This window comes from Macaca thibetana, chromosome 17 (genome assembly GCF_024542745.1).
Source record: "Macaca thibetana thibetana isolate TM-01 chromosome 17, ASM2454274v1, whole genome shotgun sequence".
In the NCBI taxonomy this organism is placed as follows: Eukaryota; Metazoa; Chordata; class Mammalia; order Primates; family Cercopithecidae; genus Macaca; species Macaca thibetana.
In genome coordinates, this window is record NC_065594.1 from 28,231,424 (window position 1) to 28,256,605 (window position 25,182).

Consider the following 25,182-nt stretch of genomic DNA (forward strand, 5'->3'; position numbering starts at 1 on the left):
TAGACTGTGGGCTCTGGCCCCTCCCTATCTCTTTAGCCCTTTCCCATTCCCGTTAATCCTTCTTCCCATTATAATCTTTCATCTAGCTATACTTGCTCTCTTTCACTTCCTCAAATGCCCCATGGTGCTTCTCACAAGGCTTTGTACAGACTCTTCCACTGCTGGAAAGCTTTTCCATTCAATCTGCCCAGTAAACTCCTGCCTTTTTACCACAATCAGTGAAAATTTTGGCTGGCACTTTTAAGGGCTCAACATTAGCCTGGTTATCACCTTTCTCAGTAGCCAATTTCCTCTACTACGTATATCATTGTATACCTCATTTTTTTCTAACATTTGTCAAAACTTGTCATTTTTTTTATTCCTGTTATTTTTACAAGTATCCTGTGCCATAGCACAGTACCTGGCACAGGACAGAGTATTCAGTATTCGAGTTTTTTTTTTTTTTTTTGAGACGGAGTCTCACACACTGTCACCCAGGCTGGAGTGCAGTGGTGCGATCTTGGCTCACTGCAACCTCCGCCTCCTGGGTTCACACCATTCTCCTGCCTCAACCTCCCCACCACCACGCCCGGCTAATTTTTTGTATTTTTAGTAGAGATGGTGTTTCACCGTGTTAGGCAAGATGGTCTCAATCTCCTGACCTCGTGATCTGCCTGCCTTGGCCTTCCAAAGTGCTGGGATTACAGGTGTGAGCCACCGTGCCCAGCCTAGTATTCGAATGTTTCTAAAGGCTTACTTATATAAGACTCAAAACATCGAAAGGATACATATGTAGAATGTGATCTCATGAGAAAACTAGGCTGAATATGAAATTTATTCTTATATTTAGTTGAAAAGGGGCAGATGCCTAACGAGTTGGGTCAAAGAGAGCTGATGATAAAGAGGGCGTGACTTGATCACAAATCTAATTATGATGAAGCTGGTAAAATAACTGAAAGAATCCCTCCACATTAATAGAATCAAATGTCCAGTTAATGGAATGTTCCCATTCATTCCAAAGTACCCAGAAACCAGTCACACCACATTCCTTATCGTTGGAATCCTTGAAGTGCATCAAGCTGACAGGAACCAGGTCCAGCAATGACTTTTATGAGAATGGATGAAATGCAAGGTGTGTTCGGGTAGAAGAAGAAAGCTGATTTAAAAAATGGATTAAGTCTCCTCTGCTATCTGGAAATAACAAAGTCTACTCCCAATCAAAAACAGTTAATTTGTACTGATGGATATTTAAGTTTCTTTCTCTTTTGAGACAGGGTCTCACAACTCTGTGGCCCAGGCTGGAGTGCAGTGGCACAATCTCTGCTCAGGTGTATGGCAGCCTCACCCTCCAAAGTAGCTGGGACTACAGGCATGCCCACCAGCTAAGTTTTAAATTTTTTTTGTACAGATGAGGTCTCACTATATATTGCCCAAGCTGGTGTCAAACTCCTGGGCTCAAGCGATCCACCCAGGTTAAGAAAGGATCTTGTAGCAAGCAAAGCTAGGCAATAAATAACAAAGCTCCCTCAAAATGAGTACCTTGTTTCTCAAGCTCTTCTGACTTACTCCTGCAGGAATGTTTCCATAAAATACCCTGCCTCAAAAATCTGATTTTATGTTTAAAATATGTAAAATGTATACTTTATAACACTTTGGCTTGTATTACCAATAAAACTTTTACTTACCACCTAGTAAAGTTGCTGTCCCACGAAGATGTTCCTTATCTTATGGCTTCTCACATTATTTGGCACAAGGCCCCAAGCATCTTTGGGTATCACAGTTTAAGAGAATTCCTCAAGAAGGTGTATGGCAACTTGCTAGCGTAGGGAAGGGGGATGCTATAGAAGAAATTCCCTGCAGAGAATACTTTCTTTATAGCATGGCTCAGCCATAGTTTCTGTTTTTAATAATTTAATAGATGATTTTAAGTTTTCTGATGGGGCCAATCTCTCAACAATGCTTCAAGAAGTGATCTTCAAACTATGCTATGATTTTCTAGTCCAACTCGTTTTCCCTAGATAACTTGAAATTTTCACCTAGAAGTGTTTGAAAAACATTTGTTGAGATTTGGGCAATTAACACATTTGATTGTTTTACAACCCTGTATTTTAGCCACAGGATAAATTTAAGAGGTAACTAGTTGCTCCGTATTTCTATTTCGTTATCCCAAGTCCCTTGAAATAGGTGTTCAGTACTACCTGGAGTTTCCTACATATGATTTGGGAAATTAGGTTAGGCCTGCCTCCAATTTTTCCTAAAACTCAGAATGAAGAAAAGGCACATTTGTATCTCCCTTTTTCATCTTACGCATCTGAGGAAAGCCTGGGACTGTTCACACAAAAAAGTCATGATTTAGGCTGTCTCATTTGAGTGGAGTTTTCTATAGGAATTGATTTAGGACAGTGGTTTACAATCAGGGATGGTTTTGGGCCCCCAGATGTTTGGCAGTTCTGGAGACATTTTTGGTTGTCTTAACTTGGGGAGAGGAGAGAGGTGCTACTGCTATCTAGTGAGTAGAGCCCAGGGATAACTACTAAACATCCTACATTGCACAGGGCAGATGACACACAACAAAGAATTATCCAGCCGAAAATGTTAATAGTGCAGGGTTTAAAAAATCCCAATTGAGGCCAGGTGTGGTGGCTCACGCCTGTAATCCCAGCATTTTGAGAGGCCGAGGTGGGCAGATCACTTGAGGTCAAGAGTTCGAGACCAGCCTGGCCAACATGGTGAAACCCCATCTCTACTAAAAATACAAAAATTGGCCAGGCGTGGTGGCAGGTGCCTGTAATCCCAGCTACTCAGGAGGCTGAGGTAGGACAATCACCTGAACCCGGGAGGCAGACCACTGCACTCCAACCTGGGCTAAAGAGCGGGAAACTCCATCTCAAAAAACAAAAAAACAATTTAGGCCTAAGTTAGTTGAGGGATTTTATGGGCAAACAGTGGGATTAGGTTGCATTCCCACATCTCTTTTCCCACACATTGTATATAGTACTTTTGGAGAATCATTCTATCACTGTTTTTCAGCTATCTAAACAAGTACAACATTTATACCCACAGCTTCATATACAGAAATTATATTTCCTTTCCCCCCAAAAGAGTTAAGTAAACTTCCCCAGTTTAACTAGCGTTTAAAAAATTAACCACCACTGTAAGACAACAGACATTTGTGAATGTCAGTTGCTCTTGTTTACTTGTTTATCCGCATTAACTAATCCCGAAAGGATGAATGACCCTTCTTTAAACATTTTCTTTTCATATAAAAATAGAATTTTTTTAAAGATAGGGTCTTGCTATGTTGCCCAGGCTGCTCCCAAGCTCCTGGGCTCAAGTGATCCTCCTGACTCAGCCTCCCAAGTAGCTGGAGCTACAGGTGTCTGCCACCAACCACGCCCTTCAGGATGACCCTTCTGAAAGAAATGATGGCAAGACTATGAGTATTATCACATTTACTTATATACCAACTTATTTTAAAAATAATTTGAAGTGGCATTATACAAAAGTAAACATTTCTACACTCAAAAGTGGCTGCTCCTTTGTTCTTTTAATTAATGCAAGATTTCACTTAGTGCCATAACTTTACCTAACAGGTTAAAACTTTTAGGTTGGCTCTGATTACTATTTTCTATAGTCACATGTTTTCAAGGGTTAGCCAGGTCTTAAGAGTTTTTGTTTCATGAAAGTCATATCGTACCATTATCTCAAAAAAATGGGCTTTTTCTAAGTTATAGTATTTAAACCTGAGACACAAAGGGAAAATGCCATGTGATGACGGAGGCAGAGACTGGAGTGATGCAGCTGCAAGCCAAGGAAACCCAAGGATTGCCAAGAACCACCAGAAGCTAGGAAGAGGCAAGGAAGGATCGTCCCCATGAGAGCCCCCAAAGAGAGCCTGGCTCAGCCATCACCTTGATTTCAGACTTCTGGTCTCCAGAAGTGGATGACAATATATTTCTATTGTCTGAAACCACCTGGTTTGTGGTACTTTGTAATGACAGCTTAGGAAACTAATACAGATTTTGGTAATTCTTATTTGTCACAAAATAGTCTCAAATCTAGCATTATTATTGATCATCCTGGTTTGTTAGAGTTGAGATAGAGCAGGAACCCCTCTTAAGGGCCCGCCAGGTGTCCCCCAAGCATGGAAATAAAGGAAAATTTTGAGTTCCTTCAAGGGAAATTCCAGGCACCTAGCTAGCCCTATGAATAAATAAGCAACTTGATAAGCAAGAGAGTAATAGTAGCTTAAAACAATAAGCAAGGAAGTCACAGGATATTTGGTTCCTTATAGAAACTAAAGATAACATCTTAACATATGTCCCTGAGTTGTTCTTCAGAAACCTGGACCCCCACCAAATGGATCCACTGGCCAGGGAAGGGGGAACTGAGGACTGAGCTCTGACTGCCATTCTTTGTTCTCAATGTCTTCCTGAGGGGCCTATAGGAAGTCACGCCCATGGGGCAGACTTAGCATTCTTTTCTGCTGACCCCAAGTTTTTTGACAAAGCTTTGATTCCTTAATCAATTGCAAATAAGAAAATCTTTAAATTCACCTATGACCTGTAAGTCACCCCCTGCCACCCTGAGCTTCAAGACAGGCCACCTTTTTAGGCCAAACCATTGTGTATTGATGTACAATTTTGCCTGTAACTTATGCTTTCCTGAAATTCACCCCTGCCTTTAAAAACCCTTGCTTGTAAAGCCATGAGGGAGGTTGGGTCTTAAGCGTGAGCTGCCTCATTTTTCTTGTTTGGTGCCCTGCCTGCAGATAAATGCCCTCCTTTTTCCTGCTGCAAAACCTTGCTGTGAATGTTTGGCTAACTGTGCCAGGTGAACAGACTTCAGTTTAGTTCAGTAAAATGGTGTGAAGGAGATATTAAAATACAATAAAAGAGTAATTCATGATTTACCTCCATTGTGATTTTTAAAAAATAATTCCAAATTTAAATTTAACCATACAGAAAACAAACAAGTTATTTTCAGAAATAAGTTTTCAATGTTTTATCATATTTGATAGCAGCTTTTTTTATTGGTTACAAAACCTAAGCCCATATACAAAATTAGGAACACATTTAGATGCCTCTTTTGAAAGAACGTTTTAGTCTTTTTAAACTGAGTTTAAAAAAAAATAAAAACAATGCAATTTTTAAACACTGTTTTGAAAACTTAAAAGTGCAGCAATATACTTAGTTTCCTTTATCTACGAAATGGTGCAATTCCAATTCAAAACTGGTGAGGTCACAAATTGAATCAAGGAAATGCATACAAATGTCTGCACTACTTGATGCTAATGTTCACTTAAATGTTAGTTTGCACTTTAAAACATGAGAGGAAATAGGAATCATCACAGTAGAGGCCCAATTTTAATCATAATGTGTGCAAATTTTAAAAGGTAACTGTCAGTTAAGTAAGGAAAGTCCAGAAGAAACTAAACTGGAAGGGGTACAGTTCATAATATCAAGAAGATTTGGACTTTTAAGGGTTTCACCGAAGTTTGTGACCTTAATTCGCTTTTACGTTGTTATTCCTACTTTTAGTGAACACCACGCAGTTTCAAAAATTTAGACTATAGTGTCCAAACAGGATGCAGTTACCATATGAAGCTTTAACTCAAAATTTGGATAAAGAAAAAAAGGCACAATGAACTTCAACTCAATTTTATGTGCACAAGAGTTGAAAAATCTGAGCCACCTTAAAGAGAAATTGATTCTAAAATTTATAAAACCTATAAATAATCAGAGGCCAAACCACTATATTAAAACAGATTCTCTAGCAAGTAAAAATCTTGCAGTTTAAACATACGCTTGTATCCACTTTAGATACAAGACAAAACTCACTCTTTAAAGTGGCTCCACCTTGGCAGATACATATATTTGTAATGAATGCACACCTGCTATGTGTTGTTTATCAGTGAAAACACCCCAGCTGATTCACAAAGCTCTGATGGCATCTGTCTCATCTTCATCACAGTAAATACACCCCCCATGGATAACTAAATTAGTTTAGATTTTCTATCCCTTCACATCAATGCATTGGGAAATTATACCCAGTAAACAAGAGCAACAATACCATTTCTGTGACAGCACAAATTATTTAGTTTAAAAATTTTCAAATCCATATTCTTTCATTAATAACTGGGCCAGACAATTTACCAAAAGCAATAACTTGACATAGTAATAGGATTTTGCAGAATTACTTAGAGATCACTGCAAATCAGGTTTATGTTAAATAACTGCAAATTACTCCTCTACACAGATCCCTGTCTGAATCTTTTAATATATGAAGATGCTTTTAGAGTAGGATCTGAATTAACTTTCCCAATACTCAAAGAATGAAGTCTTATGACACTTCTAAATAGTTGCTGGTTTGTTGCCAACCACATTATCAAAAGCACTGGTTACTAAGTAAAAAATATTTTAAGACTAAATTACAGTAAACATGAAAGCTCCACAGTTTAAACCCAATATAAATCAACCATATCCAATTATCAAATTAAAACAAAGAATATTAACTCCTGAAAGCTGAAAGCAAGATTTTTTAAAAAACATCACCAATGGGTATTTTAGACTTTTGTAGTTTTTTTTTTGTCTTGTTTTTTGTTTTGCTGTTTTTCCTTTATAGTCAGGGACTCTTGCTTTCAACTTAAACAGAAGTTCAAGTCCATAACAGGTTGCAGCTCAGGTAAAATACCATGCACAGCATTTGATTACTTCAAAACAGCAGGAACACACAGGCTGAAGAGAGTGGTCAAATAGGGCTTGCTGTTCTCAAAAATTAGGTATAATGGCAAAAGCATTAATATCCATATCTAAGGTTCTTCCTCCAACCCTGGCTTCTGAGGCAGATAATAAACACATCAATTACTGGTAGATGAAGTACAGTTTTTTTTTTTTTTTAAACTTATCTGTTTATTCAATAACCAAGTTCCTTGTTTTTAAGTTACTTTTTTTGTGTCAGTTCCACCAATGAAAATCATTTGGCTTGTACTTTAAAATCTATTCTTCCACATAAAGAATATGAAAATATGTTTGTGGAGGACAATGATGGAGGCTCAGATCACACTGCACCTCTTTAGTCTTCCAACTTGTATATGCATCATACCAAAGTGTCTTGATCCACAGCGCACCATTTTCCAAAGGAGTATCAGTGGGCAGCTGACATGTCACCACTATGGAATATTTATTCTAAATTGGAGACTGCAGTTGTCAGCCTGTGGCACCAGGGAACAGGGAAAAATAGGGTAGTTGAGATTGTTAAGGAGAGTTCTAAAACAGTTTAGGAAATCATGCATATGCATTTACAGTCCATGTGATAGTGACTTTTGGCAACTGCAAAGTGACTGAGACATGGCTTGCTTTAGAAGCATCAAAACAAAGAGGCATGTGTGTTTTGGAGCCTTTTGTTGCTGTTGTTCTTATCATTTGGTAGCCATCTGGTGGTGCTTCATATTGAATGTGGGAAAGATGCTGCACTCAACTGAACTTAAAAATTAAATTCTTTTGTTTGAAGGTTGGCTGTTGGATCAAAATTGTAAGTACCTCCTTGTGTTGCTTCAGGAATGAGGCAGGGATCTTCATCAATCTATTAAAAAAAAAGAAGAAAATCCTTATTAGATTATGATACCATACATTATGATGTAAGTGGAACTGACTTTTTACCTCTTAGCAAATAATTCTATGTGAATGCTTTAATCACCTAAAAATATTCGGATAAATCAATAATTTTAGTAACAAATTTAATAATTTAAAATTTAACACGTTTCAAAACTGCATCCTTAAGTTTCTGTATCTGTAGATTTATTTAACCTATCTGAACATACATCACTTACATAATTACTATTTCTTCTTAGTTAATAGATTACAAATGAAACAAGAACTGTTTTTACAACTTTACCTTATAATGAAGTTTCAAAGTAAGAGAAAGTGACTGATGGAATGTCTAATAGAAATACAGTACAAACTTAGGTCATCCTAGTAATAAAAGGAAAACTCTTTGTAAATTTACATTGTGTATAGGTTTTCATTTACATGAAGACACACCCTATTTTAATATCTACTTACATCATCACCAGAGAAATACTGATCTATGATTTCAAATGCTAATTTATATATGTCTTCATTTTCATGTTGCTGTAAAACTTCAATTTTCTCCAAACCTGGTAAGAATAAAATAATCAAAATAACTGGTTAATTGATAAGGAGATACTAATCAAAACCATGCTCATTTTGATCATGCAGAAATCCTAAGGAACTCAGAACACACTGCTCCCCCATTTAAGATGGTGGTTTGTCTAAAATACAGATAAAACACGGGGCTGGTTCTAGTTGGAGGACCAGAATCCCACTAATTTTTTTCCTTCTTAGAAGCCCGTGAGGTACCCAGATCCCTGAGGCAGGCAGTCTAAAAAAACACCCAAACAATCCATTTGACAGAGGGAAGCTGTGGCATAAATATGTAAAGAGACTTATTTCAAGTTATATGGCAAGTTTGTGACAGTACTAGAACTGACTCCCCCACACTGCTTTAATATAATCTTACTAATCCTTTTTTTCTTTTTGAGATGGAGTTTCTCTCTGTCACCCAAGCTGGAGTGCAGTGGCGAGATCTCGGCTCACTGCAAGCTCTGCCTCCTGGGTTCACGCCATTCTCTTGCCTCAGCCTCCCGAGTAGCTGGGACTACAGGCACCTGCCACCATGCCCGGATAATTTAGAGACGGGGTTTCACTGTGTTAGCTAGGATGATCTCGATCTCCTGACGTCGTGATCCGCCCCCGCCTCAGCCTCCCAAAGTGCTGGGATGACAGGCATGAGCCGCGCCCGGCGCTTTTTTTGGAGATGGAGTCTCACTCTGTCCCCAGGGCTGGACTGCAGTGGTGCGATCTCGGCTCACTGCAACCTCCACCTCCTGGGTTCAAGTGATTCTCTTGCCTCAGCCTTCCAAGTAGCTGGGATTACAGGCTCTCGCCACTACGCCTAGCTAATTTTTTGTATTTTTAGTAGAGACAGGGTTTCACCATGTTGGCCAGGCTGGTCTCGAACTCCTGACCTCATGATTTGCCCGCCTCAGCCTCCCAAAGTGCTGGGATTACAGGTGTGAGCCACCGCGCCCGGCCAATCTTACTAATCTTACTGCCTCATAAAGTAATTTGTATCTTTCTCTTTGTTTTCCAAATGTTAGTACTTTTATATAACCACAAAATAAGTTTTTAGAACCTTATAATTGGTATAAAAGAGAAAGATTTAAATTTTGAAAAACTTTCTTTAAAAAACGAATAGAGGTCTTATGTCCTATAGCCACAATGAACCTGGGGGAAAATATTTCCAGAACAGATACCATAGAATGCCTTCATTTATATTTCCAATATATTTACTCCACACATCATATACACAAGTTTACCATTTCAAACTTTAATATTCTTCCTTGAAATGTCTTTTTGAAGGTTATTTTAAAATAGTTGCATTTTTTTCCTTATATACTAATAAACCAGAAAAATGGGGGAAATTGTTGCCAAAGTGCTTTATACAATTATAAAATATTAATATGTATCCTAATTATTACTCCTATAGACAGAAGTAACTATATTGATAAAAAGCTGAAGAGTAATAATTCTCTAAGTTGCTCAAACTTGCTGGGTTATGAACCTGACTACAATGCTAATTTTTAATTATCTTAAAATATTGAAAAAGCAGAATGAGCAGTGAATTAATAGTAAGAAGATCTGGATTTTAATTTTGCTTCTATCACAACCTACTTCTGTGACCTTGGACAAGACTCCTTAAAATCTCTGGAATAACTTCTCAAGAAATCCTCCCGGCCGGGTGCAGTGGCTCATGCCTGTAATCCCAGTACTCTGGGAGGCCGAGGTGGGCAGGTCACCTGAGGTCGGGAGTTTAAGACCAACCTGACCAACATGGAGAAACCCTGTCTCTACTAAAAGTATAAAAACTTAGCCGGTGTAGTGGCGCATGCCTGTAATCCCAGCTACTCAGAAGGCTGAGGTAGGAGAATTTTAACCTGGGAGGCTGAGGTTGCGGTGAGCAGAGATCGAGGCATTGCGCTCCAGCCTGGGCAACAAGAGCAAAACTCTGTCTCAAAAAAACCAAAAACCAAAAAACAACAACAACAACAAAAAGAAATCCTCCTGGTTTGAGTATTCTATGATCCTACTGCATTTGTTTTCTCTTAAAAAATAAATAAACAATATTCATATAAAGTAGTTAATGAAAAATCTAAAACATGACATTATGATAAACTAAGGTTTAGACATGTTAGTACATATTGAACATGTACATTTAAAAATAGAATTTTAACATATGTTTCACATGTCATTACTAAAGAATAATACAGTATGTCAAATCACAATTATTTCTCATTAAAATTTCAAAGTAACTGCCACGGTAATAACTTCGGCATGTAGTTGTGGCAATCATAAGAACCATTACGAGACTGAAACAAAATAGGTGACTCAGAAGTCAGTAACCTTTTCCAAGTATATGAATAGTATTTCCTAAAGTGGGGTCCACAGAATTACATGGTAATAACACACACACAAAAGTGTTTCATTGTTAAGGAGTTTAAGAAATGCTGGATTAAATAAAGCTTTAAAATTTATGTAGTGGTTGCAAGGGCTCTTAATTTGCTGTCATGCACTGTGACTTCAAGAGAAGTACTAGTGTTTCCTAAAATGCAATGTCAGGCCAGGCACAGTGGACCATGCCTGTAATCCCAGCACTTTGGGAGGCCGAGGCAGGTGGATCACTTGAGGTCAGGAGTTCGAGACCAACTTGGTGAAACCCTGTCTCTACTAAAAACACAAGAATCAGCTGGGTGTGGTGGTATGCACCTGTAATCCCAGCTACTTGGGAGGCTGAGGTGTGAGAACCGCTTGAACTCGGGAGGCAGAGGTTGCAGTGAGCTGAGTTTGTGCCACTGTACTCCAGCCTGGGCGACAGAGCAAGATTCTGTCTCCAAAAAAAAACTATGTTGTCAATCTCTAGAAGGTTACACAGTGACCTTCACAACCAGTTTTTGCAAAGTATGGACTACTGCCTTCTGGAAAATCCTCTTGGAATGCAAACATAGTGAATAAAGAAAAGCAACATACTGTGATCATTTAAAAACAACATATCCTAGTAATTTTCTTTCTACTAAGTTGACTTTAAAGAACTAATGTTTCAGAGTTCCAGTGCTCAAATATTCTTCTTCAATCAATCCACTCTTACCTCCACATTCCTCTATTATTTCAGCTATTGTGCTTGCTTCATCACCGGCCATTATCAGAATGTTTTTTAGACCATCTAGAACCACCTGAACCACTTGAGAATCTTTCACTGACAGTAAATTACAGAACGGTGGTATTACATTCTGCTGTACAAGGTACTCAACCTAGACAACAAAAGAGAAGACATATTTTTATTTATATAATTATCTATTCCCCAGCAGGGTGTCGTGCTACCTGGAAGGCTGAGGCAGGAGGGTATCTTGAGCCCAGGAGTTGGAGGATGTAGTGCTTTATGGTCACGCCCGTGAATAGCAACTGCACTCTAGCCTGGGCAACACAGTTATCTTTTCCCCAAAAAGAACACAACACAGTCAGCAACTGCTAAACATAAGAGAGTAGCATGCTTTCCAGTATTAACAATCATGACAGTTACAGGTTTGCAAACTCACCTGATCTTTTCTGCCACTTATTGTTAAGTTGCTGATTGCCCAAGCAGCTTCTTTTTGTGTTCCAAAGTCCCCCTGAAGGTTAAAAATAAGAGATCATAAAATGGACTCTTTATCCAAAAAGTCTTGGTTATTAACAGATTAATAGACTCAGTGAACTCATAATATGACCAACCTTAGCAAGCTGATGAATAATCATAGGAATTAATCCAGCATCTATTACAGCTTGAACTTGTTGCTGGTTGCCTGCTGTTATGTTGGAAAGGAACCACACTGCTTCCTATAATTGAACAAAATATAGGGCACCTTTATTTGAAAAATAATACCTTTAATGCCTTTCTATTTTAATATATTTTATATAGACAATAACGAAATCACCTAAATTACATTAAACAGACTGCATCTAAAAACTGATTAGGTATACAAAATCTTCCATTTTAAACAAGTAATAAGGAAATTTCCATTAATTATATTTGGGCTCTAATAACCTGGCATTTATCCATTCATTAGTATATAGGCCTACTATAAGCTAGGCATTATTCTAGGAAATGGTGATACAGAAGTGAACAAAGCAGCTTCCTCTAAAAGACACAAATAAATATACAACTGAATTTCTTTTTTTTTTTTCTTTTTGAGACGGAGTCTCACTCTGCCGCCCAGGCTGGAATGCAGTGGCATGATCTTGGCTCACTGCAAGCTCCACCTCCCGGGTTCACACCATTCTCCTGCCTCAGCCTCCTGAGTAGCTGGGACTACAGGAGCCTGTCGCCAAGCCCGGCTAATTTTTTTCTATTTTTAGCAGAGACGGGGTTTCACTGTGTTACCCAGGATGGTCTCAATCTCCTGACCTCGTGATCCACCCGCCTCGGCCTCCCAAAGTGCTGGGATTACAGGCGTGAGCCACTGCGCCCAGCCACTATACAACTGAATTTCTAAAACTACTTAAAAACTACTTCTAATAAAGGTGAATTTTTTATTTTAAAAACATTTACTCACAAGATATAGTCATTCAAGTATTCCATAGAAATTAACCATCTAACTAGCATGGGTCTACATAACATAAATATTCTAAAACTAAAGGATTTAGAAATCATCAAAAACGTCTGTGAGCTGTTTATAGGTCAGTATCACATGTGTATCTTCCTCTTCCACAACTGAATTTATTTTGCCATCCAACTGTGGTAAGTTGTTAATAATTGCTGAATCTGTGTTCAGAGTACATGGGTGTTCACTATACTATTCTTGCACAGTTAGATTTTAAAAGTTTCAAACAAAAATGCTGAGGGAAGAAAATCAAGTTGGTAACTTCTACTTCCGGGGTCCCATGATGGTCTCAAGATGCAAGTAACAAATTTTCAAGGCAAAAAATTTTTGAAGTAACTAATTGCTTGCTGAAGCCGAGACAGCATTTCTATGAAATTTTCCTCTACCCCTACGATACCCTCACTTAAGAACATACTGCATCACAGGCCGAAACCTTTCTCTGCTGACTTCTACTCAGCTTCCTCACTTCTCAGTTGTTTCCAGTTATGGAATACATTTATTTAACTTAGAAAAAAAAAAAAAAAATCACCTATATTGTTAAAAATTTCTATAGTAAAAATAACTGGTTCAGAGTCTGAAAGTCTCTGGCTTCTTTCTCTTCACTGGAACAAATGTATCTTTAAAATGTGTTTTTTGACACCATACTTTTCTATAAGAACTCAACAGTCAAATTATAGTCAAGCAACTACATAAATATAGTTATGACGACGAAGAAGAAATGATCAGTTCTGCTGGGTTTGGGTGATGGTAGTATATTAGGCAGACAAAACTTCAGTAAACTAAATGTAAATTTAAACCACAATGAGACACCACTTCACATCTACTAGGATGTCAATAATTATTTTTAATAGAAAATAAGCGTTGGCTAGGATGTGGAGAAATTAGAATTCTAGTAACATTGCTGGTGGGAATGTAAAGCAGCTGCAACAGAAAACGGTTTGGTGGTTCCTCAAAAAGCTAAACCCAGAATTAACATATGATCGAGCAATTCTACTCTCAGTTACTATCCAAAGAAATTGAAAGTGGGAACTCAAATAGGTATTTGTATGCCAATGTTCACTGCAGCATTATTCATAACAGTGAAAAGGTGGAAACAACCCAAGTGTCCATCAACAGAAAGATGGAAAAACAAAACGTGGTGTATACATATAAGGGAGTATTTATTCAGCCACAGAAAGAAGTTCTGACACATGCTGCCAAATGGATGAACCTTGAAAACATGCTGGATGAAATAAGCCAGACATGAAGACTTTTTACTAGTAAGTACGTATTACACAATTAATAATAAACTTGTCTATGAAGCTTGAAATCTTAAAAAGAGTAATTTTTTATGATCCTTGAATTTAGGCACCTCGTCTTTGGATTCAATCTAATTTTGCTGGGAGATCAAATTTTTATGATCTGTTTGTTTAACAAAAATACCAGCCCATTCAAATGGCAGATTTTGTCTGCACTTTCAAGTGGCTACAATTTAATGATTGTTGCTATGCTCAGTCTATTTAAATAGAAACACAGGTAGTCTAAAAATGTTTTTTACTCTGTGATGATCAGGGCAGCACCTGCCAGAAGCAATTAAAAGTTGAAAAAGGCTGGGTGCAGTGGCTCACACCTGTAATCCCAGCACTTTGTGGGGCTGAAGCAGGAGGATCACAAGGTCAGGAGTTCGACACCAGCCTGGACAACGTGGTGAAACCCCATCTCTACTAAAAATACAAACATTAGCCAGGTGTGGTGGCGGACGCCTGTAGTCCCAGCTTCTTGGCAGGCTGAGGCAGGAGAACTGCTTGAACCCAGGAGGCAGAGGTTGCAGTGAGCCGAGATCGTGCTACTGCACTCCAACCTGGGTGACAGACTCTGTCTCAAAAAAAAAAAAAGGTTGAAGAAAAACATTTGCAGAGGTGATTTAATAATTCTCATCTTCACTGCAGTGGTTTTTAAGAAAAACACACAAGCAGCAATAGAAACAAGGAGACAGTTAAAAATGAGACATAGAAAGAGAAATAGCATGATGAGGACATTATATGCCTTACCTTATTTATCTTCTCTTTTGGGTGTGATAAGAGATTTGGGAAGTGTGACAGGACATCACAATTGAGAACAACCTGGGTCTGCTCATCGGTGCCAGTCACTATGTTGCCAACTGCTCGGAGGGCTGCTGTCTAGGGTGGGGATAAAATGTTTTCTATAAATTTATTTGCTTATAAGACTGATTCTATATTTTTCATAATCCTGAGAAAAAGTAAAAATGCCAAGGCGTGAATAACACTTATTTCATCCTTTCACAAAGCATCAAGAAGTCTGAGAGCAATTCTGAATTTTAAATAGTCTCTTGTGAAAAACTGAAACTTCATGAAAAAAAAATTGTGTGAAAATTGGTTGGAAAAAGATTCAAAAAATAAAAGGAAATTAAATAAAAAAAATAAATCTAAATTAAAATGCTAGAAGTCCAGTTTCTTAAGGCTGGGCATGGTGGCTCATGCCTGTAATCCCAGCACTTTGGGAGGCCAAGGTGGGGGATCACCTGAGGTCAGGAGTTTAAGACCAGCCTGGGCAACATAGTGAAACTCCATCTCTAACTAAAAATACAAAAATTAGCGAGTGTGATGGTGCATGCCTGTAATCCCAGCTACTCTGAAGGCTGAGGCAGGAGAATCGCTAGAACCTAAGAGGCAGAGGCTGCAGTGAGCAGAGATCCCACTACCATACTCCAGCTTGGGGGACAGAGCAAGACTCCATCTCAAAAAAAATACATATATATTTTAATAAAGGCCTGGAATGGGCACACATTTCCACCTAGAAAGTCACTTTGGTAGAAGTAGGATGAACAGATCTAGCAAGTGCCTACCCCTAATTAGAGTGGGAGAGAAAGTAGAAATGAAATTAGGTTATTCCAAGTATTTGGGGGAAAGACAGAGTCTTGAACTAAATCTGTGGTTCCAGATAGATAAGGAGAGACAGATTTGAACCTATATAAGAAGAATTGAAATGATTTTGTAATGGAATTGGAATTGCAAGGAGGAATCAAAATTTCTAGCTTAGGCCATGCTGTTCACTGAAAGCAGACAAGGAAGAAGAGCAGGTATGTGGGAGATGATCGTTTCATTTCTGTCTAGTAAAACATGGAAAGCTTGAAGGAGTTCTTAGATGGTATGTATAAAGGGTCAAGAACAATTGGCTATACAGGGTGGAACTCAGCAACGAATTTGGGTGAGATAAAGATTTGGAAATCAACAAAATGAGGCTCAGGGACTAGCAGAAGAAATCTGGAAGATAAGCACTTACAGATAGAATTAAAGCCTAGTTGTACAAGTTAACTGGTTATAGCAAACAATTCTATACAAATAAGAATAATTTAAAAATACTTACTTGAACTTTGACTTCCTGATGGCTCAGAAGGGGCACAAGAAATGGCACAACTCCTGAATCAATAACCATCTGTATCTGCTCATTACCTCCATCTGTCAAGTATGACAGAGCCCAAACAGTGTCTACAAGAATCTACAGGAAACACAAAAGAAAAACCATTTTACATATTTGTTTGACTGCTTTACATGTTCAACACGCCTCAGGAGTAGTGACAGAAAAAGTAAGCAAATTTCATGTTTTAGCTTAGCGGCAAAAATATCTGCTTAGCTGATTAACCTACTAAGTAGAAAGTACCTTATCTGTCTCTCAATGCCTACCTCAGATCATTTTTCACAAAAAATGAGACACAGAAGTCTGGGAAAACTTCTATTCCAACTTCTGCATTTATGTATCAGATAGATGCATTTAAAAACAGGCAGAAAAGTAATTCTCCCTGCCCTCACAAATTAGCTACCTAATAATCACATAGAAAAACACTATTTACAAGAATGAGGCCAACACACCATGCTGTTTTAAGTTCAGAAGAGAACAGAAAGGTCTTCTATATACTCTACTGGTTTTCCAACATATTTAGTAATACAATTTTTCAGACTACTAAAGTAAACTAATAAAAGAAATGACTTGGCACTTTAACTTCATCTGGGGAAAAAATTGTTTGAAAATCTCCTGAAATGTGTCCCCAACTGAAAAGCCTGGAGTATAAACCATGTCCTATGCCCATCCTAACTTTGAAACTTTGCAACTACATAGAAGAAAACAGGCTCAGAGATCTGGTGATTCATTCAAAGTCACAGATCTTGTATGTGGCACTGCTTGGTGTTGTCACAGAGGAATATATCACAGAGGAATATAAGCACTGGTTGTAGCTTATGCAAAATCAAGATGTTTCCTATTAGGTCATCCAAATTGAAGACATCACATCTTTTTGCCCTAAAATAATAGCAGGCACCTGAATTCACATACCCTTCAAAAAAGCATATAGATGAATAAATAAAATAAAACCACACATATAACCCACACCCCTTCAGCATCACTAAGAGTCAGAGAACACTAAAAATTTCCATTACCTGTAAGAGGAGAAAAAAATTAAATTCTAGCTTTTGTCTGGACCTCTTGCCTCAAGACTGTGTAAAAGAGAGCAGAGAAAGGGAGAGGGAAGTCCACTTCAGTGGAAGAGACTATATGGCCTGCAAAGCCTAAAATATTCTCTGAACCTTTACAGAAAATTTTACTGATCCCTTAACTAGAGCATGAGCTTCATTCAACAGATGACTGGGGCAACTTCAGCAACAGGATTGATAAATGAGTATATAACATATGTTAATTGTTATCAAGGACTAACACAAACATGGAGATAAGAGTGGAAAAAGAATTTGTAAATGTTATAGGTTTTAGAAAAATAGAAATATTGCAACTTCAAAAATTGGAGGATAGAAGCTGGGCCTAAGAGCAGAGCCCACCTACCAGCCCATTTCCCACCCTGGAAGTGAGGAGGCCTCCCTGCTGGAGGTGTCTGCAGATGCTGTGTGTGAGAACAAAGTCTGGCTACTGCCCAGCCTGGCAGTAACAGGTAACTAGATTTATCTAGAAACAGGGGTCTCAAAGCATAACACCAGTATGTGTAGGCTACAATGGAAAATAACCCTTCATACCAAGATCCAGGAATTTCTCAAAAGAGAAAAGACAGTCAACATATGCCAATATTGAGACGACACAGATATTGGAATTATCTGACAAGGACTTGATAAGATTTTAAAGTAACTACCATAAAAATGCACTGGTGAACAATTATGAACACATTTCAAACAAATTTAAAATGAGAATTCTCAGCAAAAAAAACCTGACATGATGGAGGGGGGAAAAAGAAATCAACGAACCCAAAGACATTTCAATAGAAATCATCCAAACTGAACAACAGAAAAAAAAAAAAAAAAAAATTAAAGAGAAATTAACTCTCAGGAACTTCCAGCACAATGAAAATAGATCTAATATTTGTGTCTTCAGAGTCCCTACAAGGAAAGGAGGAGCTGAAAAAAATGTGAAGAAACATGTTCCAAATTTGGCAAAACAGGTAAGTCTAGAATCAGATTAAAAAATGGGAGGCTGAGGCAAGAGAAGAGAAAATAGAATAAGCTCATGCATCACTGCACAGGTAAGAGATAGAAGTTAAAAAACATATTTTAAACTGTCAAAACAGTAAAAAAGGAGCATTAAAAAGGTGTAAGAATAAAGGTAACCACTAGAACAAAAATACAAATCTCCCCAAATACCAAAAGAAAATTGAAAAAGATAAAAGTATGCTAAGCAGAGAAAAAAAAACACACAGAAATTTCACAAAGTGACAGTTCAAATCAATCTATCAACCTATGTGAATGGGCCTACTCACCTATTTAAAAAAAAAAAAAAAAAAAAAAAAGATTTTCAAATTGGCTCTGGCTCTCAAAACAAAACTCAATTCCATGCTGTATACAAGAGACACACATAAAACAAAGAATTTGGAAAGGCTAAAAATAAAGGGATGAGCAAAAGTATACCAAATAAACGATAAAAAGAAAGCTGAGGTTGTAATCCTGTAAAAAGACCAGTAGAATTTAAGCTAAAAAGCATTACAAAGGAAAAAGATACCTTACAAAGTTAAATCCCACAAATTATCATGAAAATACAACAATTATAAACATCTATTAATCAAATAACCTTGCAATCACTGTTTTAAAGCAGAGAATAAACACATACACAAATATATGCAAAAACATACTAATGATAGGTTTTAACATACTACTGTCATATGAGAGAAGTCAAATTGGCAAAAAATAAAGATATAACTCTTATGAATGTATATTGAACTTTATACCCCAATAATGGCAACAACTTGCACATGTACAAATATCACATTAGGTTCAAAGAAAACATTAATAAATTACCTAAGTCAGAAACATTATAAGCCTATCACAAAGCAATAAAATTATACATTAATAAAATGAAAACCGGCCGGGCGTGGTGGCTCACGCCTGTAATCCCAGCATTTTGGATGGCTGAGGCAGGTGGATCTCCTGAGGTCAGGAGTTTGAGACCAACCTAACCAACATGGAGAAACTCATCTCTACTAAAAACATAAATTAGCAGGGCATGGTGGCACGTGCCTATGATCCCACCTACTCGGGAGGCTGAGGCAAGAGAACTGCTTGAACCCGGGAGGCAAAGGTTGCAGTGAGCCGAGATTGTGCCACTGCACTCCAGCCTGGGTGACTGAGCCAGACTCTGTCTCAAACTAAACTAAACTAAACTAAACTAAACTAAACTAAACTGAAAACCAAAAAAGCCTTTTCTATACAGAAATGTAATAGCCTTATATTAAACAGCTCTTGGGTGAAAAAAAAAATACACAAAAAAACAAAAAAACCCAACAACAAAATTTCTATTTTTTCTTTTTGAGACAGTCTCACTCTGTCACCCTGACTGGGGTGTAGCGGCGCAATCTTGGCTCACTGCAACCTCTGCCTCCTGAGTTCAAGTGATTCTCCTGCCTCAGCCTCCTGTGTAGCTGGGATTACAGGCGCGCGCCATCACACCCAGCTAATTTTTGTGTTTTTAGTAGAAATGAGGTTTTACCATGTTGGCCAGGCTGGTCTCAAACTCCTGACCTCAGGTGATCCGCCCACCTCAGCCTCCCAAAATGCTGGAATTACAGGCATGAGCCAAAATGCCTGGACTAAACTCAACAAAATTTCTAAAAAGTTAAAACAAAAATGCCACACATCAGAATCTATGAGGTTTATTTAAAACAGTGATTAAAGGAAAATTCACAGCCTTAAAAATTTATACAAATGTGTCTGAACCCACAGAATGCACAATAGCAAGAGTGAATGAACCACAGTGCAAACGACGGATGTTGGGTAATTATGATGTGTCAATGAAAAATACACAATTAATGAGATAAAGAACAGAAAAATCACAGATCTAGCTAATAAACTGAAACCCTGGTTCTCTGAAACAAAACAAAACACAAAAAACTAAGAAACACAGAAAAGGTCCTACCTAATTTAATTAGAAAAGAGCAGGGAAGGGGCACAAATACACAAAATGAGAAATGATAATAACCCTTAAAATAATAAATTAGAACAAAACCCGTATAAAAACTACCCTGCACACTTTAATGCAAGTAAACGTAGATGCAGTGAAAAATTTCCTAGAACAATAGTTTATAAAAACTGACCTCCTTTAGAAAGAATGCTTAAACAAGCCAACTTCCACATCAAAAATAAAGAAAATTATCACGAAACTAATTCCACAAAAAAGTACCAAAACCCCAAAGGATTTAAGAGGGAAACTATCAAATCTTCAAAGGTCAGACAGACTCGATGCTATATAAATTGTTCCAGAGTACAGAAAATGAAGGAACCATAACATTAACATCTAAACTTTAATAAAACAATAAAAGTATAAAACCTAATACATCAAGATGATAGCACCATTAACTAACTGTATTAATATAATTAAATTTAATATTAGTATTTGTAATTAATGTCAATTATTGCCTAATAAATTGAACAAAAGCTAAACTGCAAACCAGTATCACTTAACGTGAATGCTGATGTAAAAATCTGAAATAAAATATTAAACAGAATCACATACTACATTAAGAAACTAACATAAAATGATCAAGTGAAATTATTCAAAGAATGCAAGGATGGGTCAATTTTTAAAAATATCATTAATATAAGTTTTAATAGTAGATTTAAGGAGAAAAATAATATAATTTTCTCTATAGACACTGAAAAATTCATCACATTTTTTTAGTGTCCTTGATAGAACACCCAAAAAAAGGAATGTATAGATATTTCTCTAACATAAAACATCTATAGTTCAGACAAAATGTAGATAGAATTAAAAAAAGATTGATGAATTTGATTATATACAAAAAGTTCACCTGGCAAAATATCATGCTCAAAGACAAAAGACAAACTAGGGAAGTATTTTAAGTATGGAAGAGAATATCTTTAATATATAAAGAACTCTTAAAACCTAAGAAAAAGACCAAAAATCCTACAGAAAAACGGACAGTAAATATGACTAGTCTGTTCACAAAGATACAAACTAAAATGGCCCTTAAACAAATGAAATAATTGTTCAACTTCATTCATAAAAAGTAAAATGCAAAGTAAAACTGAGATACTATTTCTCACCTATCAGATGATCAAAAATTTTAAATGTGACAACACACTCTTGGCAAGGATACTGAGAAAGCCACTTTCACTTCTGAATGCACACAGTAAGCTATGCATCACTGCATACACTACATAATAGATAAAGGAGTCGAAAAAGGTTGTTTAAAACTGTCAAAACAGTACAAAAGAAAAGATAAAAGAATAAAAGTTACCACTAGAACAAGAATACAAACCTTCCCAAATACCAAGGCAAAATGGCACAACCCTTACAGTAGGGAATTTGTCAGTATGCAACGAAATTACAAATGCATTCACTCTTTGACCCAGCAATCCTGCTTCTAAGAACATACCCTGAAGATATACCTCCAATATATGAAAACATACATATATAAGTATTAGTCTTTGGTATAATACTTTTACATTTGCAAAATTCAGGAAATAGCCTAAATGCCTATCCATAATAGTGTGTTTAAATAAACTGTGTCCACAAAACAGAATCCTGTGCAAAACGACATGATGCCTTAAGATATTTCTCTATTACATGGTTACTATTATTAGCAGAAAACTATTTTTTTTCTAGCTAATAATGAAATTGTAGACTGAGATCAATTAACCATTTTCAGTGGGGACTCCATGACAATATCTCAAAGGCTGGGAGAAGGTAAGCTACAGCTGGGTCTTAGGCACCCTGAAACTGCAGATACTTGTAGTCTCTAATTTTTTATTTTTAGAGATGGGGTCCCAGTATGTTGCCTAGGCTGGACTTGAACTCCTGGGCTCAAGCGATTTTCTTGCCTTTGAGCTATATTAGCCTTTGAGCTATCAACCCAAAATAAAAATTTGACCATTTATTCTCTGGCTCCTTATCTGCTACATAAAAAGGATATGTAGTTCTTTAGACAAGACTATACGACCTAGAACCTATTAAATCTCTGCCTTATTTTTCCCCACTCTTTGTTCCATAGTTTATGCTTCTATCACACTACTTAATTTAATTATTATTATTATTTTTAACACAGCATCTCGCTCTGTTGCCCAGGCGGGAATGCAGTGGCAAGATCTTGGTTCACTGCAACCTCCACCTCCCTGACTCAAACGATTCGCCTGCCTCAGCCTCCCGAGTAGCTGGGATTACAGGCACGCGTTACGATGCCCAGCTAATTTTTGTATTTTTAGTAGAGGCAGGGTTTTGCTATGTTGGCCAGGCTGGTCTCAAACTTTTGACCTCAAGTGATCCGCCCGCCTCAGCCTTCCAAAGTGCTAGGATTACAAACGGGAGCCACCGTGCCCAGCCATCATCACACTACTTTTAAAAACTCCTTTGTTGGTTCTTCTTCCCTTGCTGCCATTGCTGAAATGCAGGGAATTCCTCAGTTACATTTTTAGCCCTCCTTCCAAAATACAGCCTCCCCCAGGCAATCTCATTCAATGCCCAGGTTTTCATCAATCCCTTAAATACTGACTAATCCAAAATCTGTATTGTCTTTTGCTTTTGCAAAATACCACCACTGAGGAACAAGTTCCAAGTTCTACTCTATTTCTTAACACTCAAAGTTTTTTCTCCCCTAACCATTCCTACCATTGCAATTTAATAAGAGCCCATGCCTTCATCGATTTCCCTAAACCTATTATGATAGCAAAATACATCTACCTACATTCAAACTTACCCCCCTCCAAACCTTCCATACCTTTTATGTGTTATTTATCTGTTACAGATAATTTTATCTGTATAAAACAGAAATATCATTTCACAATTTAAAAAATATACAATGACTCTGTACTCGTTACAAGATAAACTTAAAACTATTTAATATAGAATAAAAAACTCATATAAAAAATAAGCAGCGAGTGGTGGTGTACACTGTAATCCCAGCTACTGGAGAGGCTGAGGCAGGAGAATCCCTTGAACCCGGGAGGCGGAGGTTGCAGTGAGCCTAGATTGCGCCACTGCACTCCAGCCTAGGTGATAGAGCGAGACGCCATCTTGGGAAAAAAAAAAAAAAAAATCAAAGACTCTGCAAATCAACTCCTTAGCAAATATATTAGGTTATTATCTACCTGTATTCTCTTAAACCTCCATGTATTCTTGAGTCCTTAGTATCTTCCCCCATGTTCTTGAAATGACTTTCTCTCAACCTGTCAAGATCCTATTCATCCTAGGTATATGATGTGAGACAAATTACTTAAGTACCTCTGCTTCTCTTACAACGTTTGTAGATGATGGAGATAATGAGAGTACCAATCTCACAAGACTTTTGTAAGAATTAAATGGGTTAACATATCAAAAGTGGTTAAAACAGTGCCTGGCTGATTTTAAACTCAAAAAATGCTAACTATGAACACTATAATCTTTGGCTCTGGCCCCACTTTTGTCTCCTTATAATGCTCGTCTCAAATGTTACTTTGTCAATGAAGCTTTCTGCTTCACCAGACAAAATTGTCTGTGATTCCATAATACAGCACTTTTGTCATTCCTCTATCGTACTTTTTTTCTTGTTGGCTTTCATACCATGTTTTGTGTTTAAGTGCTCATGGTATGATTTTTTTTTTTTTTTTTTTTTCACTGTGAGCCTATGGATTATACTGAATATGTGATCATGGTATGAAAAAGCACAGGCCTTGGACCTGGCTTCAGTTCTCAGGTATGGCTCTCATTCGTTGTATGACTTTAGAAAGATTATTTAACTTCACTGGGTTTCAATCTCTGTATTTGTAAAATAGAATAAAACTTATCTTACGGCCGGGCGCAGTGGCTCAAGCCTGTAATCCCAGCACTTTGGGAGGCCGAGATGGGCGGATCACGAGGTCAGGAGATCGAGACCATCCTGGCTAACACGGTGAAACCCCGTCACTACTAAGAAATACAAGAAATAGCCGGGCGAGGTGGCAGCGCCTGTAGTCCCAGCTACTCGGGAGGCTGAAGCCGGAGAATGGCGTGAACCCGGGAGGCGGAGCTTGCAGTGAGCTGAGATCCGGCCACTGCACTCCAGCCTGGGCTACAGAGCGAGACTCCGTCTCAAAAAAAAAACAAACAAACAAACAAAAAAAAAACCTTACCTTACAAGGATACTGGTAAGATAAAAGGAGACTACAGAAAGAGATCCAGCAGAGCAATTTCTTGACATAAGTTCTTTCCTTTTACTCTTTTTACGTTTTTAATGTTAAGGTCTTAGAAGGCACGGTCTCTTTATGTGTTATCACTGAGTATACAATTCATGGCACAATTTTGGCTTTAAGTGGAACAATTTGTGAGTGTTTGCTAAACTTGACCAATGTATCCGTAACTACAGTACACTGGCACTTTAATACCCCAGTTTTCACATAAACACAACCAACAGATGGTGAAAGCTTTTATTTGCCTATAATTAATTCTGTAATATTCTGGGGGAAAGTCCTGAGGCAAACAGCAGATATTTTGCTTATTCCCCTTTTAATCTTCGCTGTCAGAAAGCTTACAACTAAACTTTCAACAGCAACAACTAAACTGCTGTATAAATTTTACTTTTTCCTTTACAGATATTATATGTCTTTTGTTAAGTTACTTTATATTCATTTTGGAAATAAGACAGCATATAAACATGTTTTAACTTCATTTTAATGACATTAGGCTGTGTCAAACATGAAGTGACTTTAGCTACCTTTAAAAGATTCCATCCCAAGAGCTTAAAATCTGCAAATGAGCTAATGTGATAGAATTTTTATATATAAATTATATTGCCTTGTGAGAAATGTAAGCAAAGATGTATTTTCTTCATCCCAATGATAAATTACACACAATTCACAATTCTGCCACACATATACACATATGTATGTACATGTTACGTGTATGTGAATAAAGATAAGATTACCAAAACACAAATATACAACAAATCAGAAAGAGATATTAGTTAGAATAACAGAAACTGGATCAACACTAGTCACCAAAAGGTATCCACTGTTTTACTCCATGGAAGAGTA

At 37.4% G+C, this 25,182-nt stretch overlaps 1 protein-coding gene across 1 annotated transcript in view; it reads right to left on the bottom strand.

Annotated features, from left to right (window-relative positions):
* Nucleotides 1–4,986: 4,986 nt before the first annotated feature.
* The window catches only part of KPNA3 (karyopherin subunit alpha 3), a 1,032,760-nt gene continuing 1,012,564 nt past the window's right edge, over nt 4,987–25,182 (bottom strand). Inside the window, exons 12-18 of the mRNA XM_050766319.1 lie at nt 16,061–16,192; nt 14,725–14,853; nt 11,826–11,930; nt 11,654–11,725; nt 11,206–11,368; nt 8,043–8,137; nt 4,987–7,563 (exon numbers count right to left, since the gene is read on the bottom strand). Of these exons, the coding sequence (XP_050622276.1) occupies nt 7,465–7,563; nt 8,043–8,137; nt 11,206–11,368; nt 11,654–11,725; nt 11,826–11,930; nt 14,725–14,853; nt 16,061–16,192 (795 nt within the window). The 3' untranslated portion in view covers nt 4,987–7,464. The remainder of the gene's footprint in view (nt 7,564–8,042; nt 8,138–11,205; nt 11,369–11,653; nt 11,726–11,825; nt 11,931–14,724; nt 14,854–16,060; nt 16,193–25,182) is intronic.